This window comes from Kryptolebias marmoratus, linkage group LG14, assembly GCF_001649575.2.
Source record: "Kryptolebias marmoratus isolate JLee-2015 linkage group LG14, ASM164957v2, whole genome shotgun sequence".
Classification (NCBI taxonomy): Eukaryota; Metazoa; Chordata; class Actinopteri; order Cyprinodontiformes; family Rivulidae; genus Kryptolebias; species Kryptolebias marmoratus.
Window position 1 is genome coordinate 24,171,084 of NC_051443.1, and position 6,470 is coordinate 24,177,553.

The 6,470-nt window shown below is 43.1% G+C and overlaps 1 protein-coding gene across 3 annotated transcripts in view; it reads right to left on the minus strand.

Annotated features, from left to right (window-relative positions):
• Positions 1 to 6,470, minus strand: part of si:ch211-196i2.1 (collagen alpha-1(I) chain) — an 81,043-nt gene continuing 74,573 nt past the window's right edge. For all 3 annotated transcript variants that reach the window (XM_037979605.1, XM_017425492.3, XM_025007894.2), the window contains 7 exons: positions 6,012 to 6,065; positions 5,539 to 5,601; positions 5,254 to 5,419; positions 3,427 to 3,536; positions 2,999 to 3,076; positions 2,558 to 2,740; positions 1 to 832 (listed from right to left, as the gene is read on the minus strand). In XM_037979605.1, coding sequence (XP_037835533.1) covers positions 677 to 832; positions 2,558 to 2,740; positions 2,999 to 3,076; positions 3,427 to 3,536; positions 5,254 to 5,419; positions 5,539 to 5,601; positions 6,012 to 6,065 — 810 coding nt within the window. In that variant the 3' untranslated portion in view covers positions 1 to 676. The remainder of the gene's footprint in view (positions 833 to 2,557; positions 2,741 to 2,998; positions 3,077 to 3,426; positions 3,537 to 5,253; positions 5,420 to 5,538; positions 5,602 to 6,011; positions 6,066 to 6,470) is intronic.

Consider the following 6,470-nt stretch of genomic DNA (forward strand, 5'->3'; position numbering starts at 1 on the left):
AAAAAAAAAAAAATATCGCAACTTTTAGGAAAATGCCCCGCGAAATCCTGGAGGGACTGAATGATAATCAATCCGCTGTTGTCTCTGAACAGAACTGAATCTGGTCTTTTTACAAATGAATCCATTACCTTGACGACAAAACGAGAACAGCAGATGAAGTGCTAATGCGTGTCATACCTGAGATGTAAAAGCAAAAAAAAACAAAAAAAAAAACAGTATTCTGAAACTGTTGCATCTTATAAAAATGAGGAGAGTTGATACAGACTTAGCACCGAGTAGGACGGGGAGTGAAACTTAAACTAAAGTTTCGTTCAGCACCTTGACACGGCCAGGTTCACCTGCAGGGGGGGTTCAGTGGAAGTGAACTGGTCCAAAGTTCCTGCGCAGAACGCAGCGTTACGAGGTCACGCTTTTATATTTACACACTGATCGGGCTTTAACAGGCTCCCCGAACAAACATATATATACTGCATATAAAGGGTTAAAAACATACGTATTTAAATTAGTTCATAGAAGATAAACCTCTCTGTAAACAAACACAGCGTCTCCATAAAATATCCACAAACGCCCCGTCAGGTTCAGTTCTACGGGAGATCTGATCCCCCAGGATTTGGAAAAGATATTCCAGTTGTCCTCCGTCGTGGACTCACGCATCCCCCCGGGGGGCCGGGCGCCTTCAGCTGAAACACACGGGTCCGAAGGTGAACCCGAACCGGTGCGTGAGGTTCTGTCCTCCCATCACGGCCACGTCCCTGAGCGGGAGCAGCTGGAGGTCCTCGAACTCAAACACGGACTCCCGGGGCGCAGAAGCCGCCTCCTCCTCCTCTCCGGGCTGACGCGCGGGAGAAACACAACATTTATTCGCTTTAACTCAAACAGTATTTATTCCCAGAGAAGAAAAGGTTCTGCTTCTTTTCTGTTGTCTGTATTCACAGAAACTGCATCCTAAAAAGCTCAAACTCATAAATTATTCTGTTTACTTTGTGAGAAGGTGAAAAAGACCTGAATCTCTGTCTGAAAAGCGACACACGAAGCCGATGTTTTTAATAGTTTTCGCCTTCTCTCTGCTCCTGGTGTTTCAGTTTATGTTAGCTTATTTAGCCTTCCTGCACATTTAATTCAGTTTAGTTAATCTCAGCTCATATTTTAGATATTGTTAGATTCCTAATTGTTGTTTAGTTCAGCTTTACCTTTATCATGGTTTTAGTCTAGTTATCTTAGTAATTCTTCTGTTGGCTGTTTAGTGGGCCTCTGGTATTTTTTGTCATGTTGTACCGTTAGCTTAGCATTGTCATGTTTCAGTTTATGTTAGCTTATTTAGCCTTCCTGCACATTTAGTTTAGTTTAGTTTATCTTAGCTCATATTTTGACTGTCTCAGCCTGATTGTTGTTTAGTTCAGCTTTAACTTCATCCTGATTTTATTTAGATTATTTTAGCTACTATTTTGACTGTTTTAGCTCATGTTTAGTTTCATGATTTCATTTAGATCACACGTGTCAAACTCAAGGCCCGCGGGCCAGATCCGGCCCCTCTGTAACGTTTCATCCGGCCCTCCAGTCTGGTTCAGATCGAGTCTCTGATTCTTATTTTGCTTAAAAAACTGATTTTTTTCTTAGAAGCCAACAATATATAGTTTTAATTTCTGTATGATCAGGTTTTTGTTGATGGCCTTTTAAAAAAATCTGTTTTAATGTTAAAAAATTCATTTAAAAGCTGAGTGAGGCGTAAGAAATGGCTGCTAATGATGAGCTTTTTGAAGTTTGATTTATTTGTCTGAGTTCATTAAAGTCTGTTTGCTCTAAATTCTGTATAATCTGTAACTGGGAAAAGGTCGTTGATATTTCTATATGAATGATTTGATTCATTTATGTAATTTTTAATAAATATTGATCGTGATTGGCCCTTGGCTCGGACCAAATTTTTAATTTTGGCCGCCTTGCGTCACTGGGTTTGACTCCCCTGGTTTAGATTATACATGATTGATCTGTATTTGATTATGTATGCACCTGATTGTTGTTTATTTGATTCTGTTGTTGTAAAGCACTTTGGATCGCCTTGCTGCTAAAGAGTGCTACATAAATAAATTTCACTTCACTTCAGCTGGGATTTCAGCCACATTTAAATGTTCGATGACGGACTGAAAGTCAGAATTATCTGAAAAAGTCTAAAATTTGGACTGGAGCAGAGATCCTGCAGAACCGGGCGACTTGCTTTGTTTTTTAGGAGAAACATGCATACGTGTGACAGCCTGTGCATGAAACCAGCAAACAATCAGAGGAAATACTGAGCTGTGTAGTTTGCATAAAGAAAGCTAAGGCTTCTCCTGAAAGTCTCTTCATTTCCAGCATCCAGGTAATGTCAAAAGGCATGTTTTTGTTGCCAGATTGAGCTTTAATTGTTTACACTTCTACGAGAGCATTCATGCACAACATGGCTCCAATTCTAGTCAGTATTTCCCCCTGAATGTTTATAGATGTCAGAACCTTTCAGTCCCGAGGTTCGTTTAGCATTTCAGCGCTTCGGAGAAGAAAGAAATGCGATGAAAGCCCGACGTACCACGCAGTCCGTCAGCAGTCCGAGGTAGCTTTGCCTCCTCGTGTCTGTGAGGAATTTCACTTCCCGCTCCTCCGGGCCCAGTCTATGTCCTGGATGGCAGGAGTAGGTCACCTTCTGAACGGCGGTGATGCTGTGCAACCTCAGGAAACGCATCTGGACCACATCGGCGCCCGGATAAGAGAACTAACGAACAGAAAAGCAAACGTTTATTTGCTTTTTAGTTCAGCCTCCTTTAGTTTGGACACTGAAAATTGAAAAATAAGCGTTAACGTGGCTCATTGCACCAACAGGTCTGGCTTTCCAACTTTCTAAAACACTATTCTGTATTTAAGGGATGGTTTTCTGGATTTTAATGCCCATACATTACCAATTATTACAATTTTTAATGAAACGCCCATCTGGTTGACGAAGAATTGCAGATTTCAGAGGTTTTTCTCTCACCTGATGTCCTTGATCCGACTTGCTGAGCCACTGAAACGCTCCTTCAGAAGATTCTTCCATCCAAGCTTTCATGGGCAGCTGCAGACAAAGACGAGACGTTTGTGAGGCTGAGAACGAGTCCTGCCTTCATATAAGATCCCTGCAGGAGCTCAGGTCTGAACCTGAGATGTTCTGGAAGTGGTCATCGGACGCCAGCTCACGGCTTTTTTTAATGCTGTTCAATTTCAGCTTGTGGTTCAAGCAGATCTGTCCCGGGATTTTAGAAAGTTTTTAATTTTAATTAGAGTTTTTCTTCAATGCATCAAAAAACTTACATCTAGCCCGGTTCAAACGACCAATTCTGAGGTCTAAATACGTGTTTTCTGAGTTGTGAGTCATTAGATGGAGGCTAAAAAAAACCCAAATGTGCCTCGTGGATGTCTTCATACCTGAGAGTCATGAGGATGGAGGCAGGTCTGTTTGGAGGCGGAGGTGAAGATGCAGTAGGCCAGCAGAGCGTCGGCTGAGCTGCCCTGGTTCGGGTCAATGTAATACATTCCTGCAGAGGACAAAAATCTAAACTCAACGCTGACAAACTAAAAGTGCACTGAAAGAAACTCTAACATGCTGAATATTTAAGACGGTTTTATAATAAAATCTAACATCCTGGATCGTAGATGGACCGGTAGACTTAGAAACTGTTATAAAGCTGCTTCTTATCGAGTCTAAACAGAGCCGAGGTTTTCCAGTCAGTGGGGGAAAAAGGGGACCGAACTGAACCATAAACTGTGAGCGGAGACACCGTTTTCATAAAGGGTTCACATGCGACCTTGACCTTTGACCTTGAAATCAATAGGGATCATCTTTTACACATGAGGTGTCCAGCTGTGCCGTTTGACTTTGCTACGTTAAACAGTTGCAGAGGTAGAGCACAAACACCGTTTTCACAAAGAGGCCACATGTGACCTTGGCCCCATAATTTTTAAATCAATCGGGATCATCCTTGACCCATGGGGTGTCCAGCTGTGTCGTTTGACGTAACTAAGTTAAATGGTTGTAGAGTTAGAGCACAAACAAGGTTTCCACAAAGAGGTCACCTGTGACCTTGACCTTTGACCCCACAATTCTGAAATCAATAGGGATCATCCTTGACCCATGGGGTGTCCAGCTGTGCCGTTTGACGTCGCCAAGTTAAACAGTTGCAGAGGTAGAGCACAAACACCGTTTTCACGAAGAGGCCACATGTGACCTTGACCTTTGACCCCATAATTTTTAAATCAATCAGGATCATCCTTGACCCATGGGGTGCCCAGCTGTGTCGTTTGACTTTGCTACGTTAAACGGTTGCAGAAATTGAGCACAAACAAGGTTTCCACAGAGAGGTCACATGTGACCTTGACCTTTGACTCTATGACCTTGAAATCTATGGAGCTCATTCTTGTCCCTTGAGGTGTCCAGCTGTGTCGTTTGACTTTGCTATGTTAAACACTTGCAGAGTTGGAGCACAAACAAGGTTTTTACAAAAAGGTTACATGTGACCTTGACCTTATGACATTGAAATCAATAGGGATCATCTTTTACACGAGGTGTCCAGATGTGCCGTTTGACTTTGCTACGTTAAACGGTTGCAGAGTTAGAGCACAAACAAGGTTTCCACAGAGAGGTCACATGTGACCTTGACCTTTGACTCTATGACCTTGAAATCTATAAAGATCATTCTTGTCTCGAGGTGTCCAGCTGTGTCGTTTGGCGTAACTAAGTTAAACGGTTGCAGAGTTAGAGCACAAACAAGGTTTCCATAGAGAGGTCACATGTGACCTTGACCTTTGACACTGTGACCTTGAAATCAATAGGGATCATCTTTTACACATGAGGTGTCCAGATGTGCCGTTTGACTTTGCTTTGTTAAACGGTTGCAGAGTTAGAGTACAAATTAGTTTTTTTTGTTTTTTTTTTTTTAAAAAAGGGATCACATGTGACTTTGACTTTTGAAATCAATAGGGATCACCCCTGACCCATGGGGTCTCCGGATGTGCTCGATTGCAGATGTAGAGCTGGGACAGGGTTGTCACCAACATGTCTGACCAGATTCCAACACCAAACCTCAGAGAGAAAAAGTTTTGCTTCCAGTGAAACATCTGGAAGTTTAACCCGAAACCAAAATGTTTTTTATTTAATAAATCAAAAATTAATTAATCTTTACTGAATCAGTGTACAAACACAGAAGCAACAGGACCCAAAAAGTGCCCCCTGACTTCAGAGTTTTGGTTTCTGACCCGTTCTGTATTCAGGGTGGCAGAGCCAGAGCTCCAGGCAGGTGGTGGCGGGTCGCTCCCTGCTCCCATCAGGAGGATCCAACAGCAGCCGAAGATCCTGCTGCAGGGAGTCCAGCAGGGACTGGATCAGGGACAAGTTGGGCTTGTCGGACACATACACCAGGTCCTGGAAGACAGTTTGGTTCAAAAGGTCTGATTCATTCCCGCAGAAGCACGACCAAGTTACTCGAAAAAAGAAGGGATTTTTAGATTAAAGTAAAAAAAAAAATAATAAAAATGACTCGCCTTGAGTTGAGTCAAGGTCAAGTTCAGAGACTTTCCTGGAGGACCGGGAACCCCAGGCGGACCCTAAAGCACAAAACACTCGGTATGTAGGTTTAACAATAAAAATAGAAAAGTTGGGATTTAGATGGGAAATAAAGGCAAAAACAAATTATATCCATTTAATTTTAACGAGTTTCAAAGATGTCACTCAATCTGTCAGCAGGGGATGACTCTCAGCTACTGCCATTCCAAATCTGAGCTCATTATCCGTAAAACGATGTTTTACCCATAGAATTACATGGAGGGGAGCTCAAACACAGCTTTTGGGACAGAACCTGTCCCTGAAGGTTGCATAGACAGTAGAAAACGGAAAATGGTCCAAAATCAGGTTCTTGAACTCGACTAAATCAAAGCGCCTCGATCTCTCCTGGTCTTATCTGAGAATACTCGAGCTTCTCTGTAATCGACGCGACCAGGATCAGCCATAAACTCACTGGGAGCCCCTTCCTTCCAGCCAGACCAGGAGGACCTTGGTAGCCCTTCAAACCCTGCAGGGAGAATTAAACACGATGAGCACAAAAAAACAAACCCAATCCTCAAAACTTCGTGTCGTTAAAGGGACCCTTAGGAGTGGGAATACATCTGTAGAACTGTGTGCTCAGTCCTGGACGATCATGGTAAATGGTAAGGGGTCCAATGACCCCAAAGTGCTTTACTCTACAATCAATCATTCACCCATTCATACACTGATGGCCGCCACAGCCAGGGCCGTAGCTCCCACTGAGGACCCCGAGGTCCGGACCTCAGTGTTTTATAAAAACATGAATCCAAACAAGGCTTCTGAACGGCGTGGTTCTCTGCGTAGCTCCACCAGTTTCCTGTAGGAGGCGCTGCAACTGTGTGCAGCTGCAGCCAAACTCAATGTCTACGAAGAAGAGCGCAGCTTTGCTACC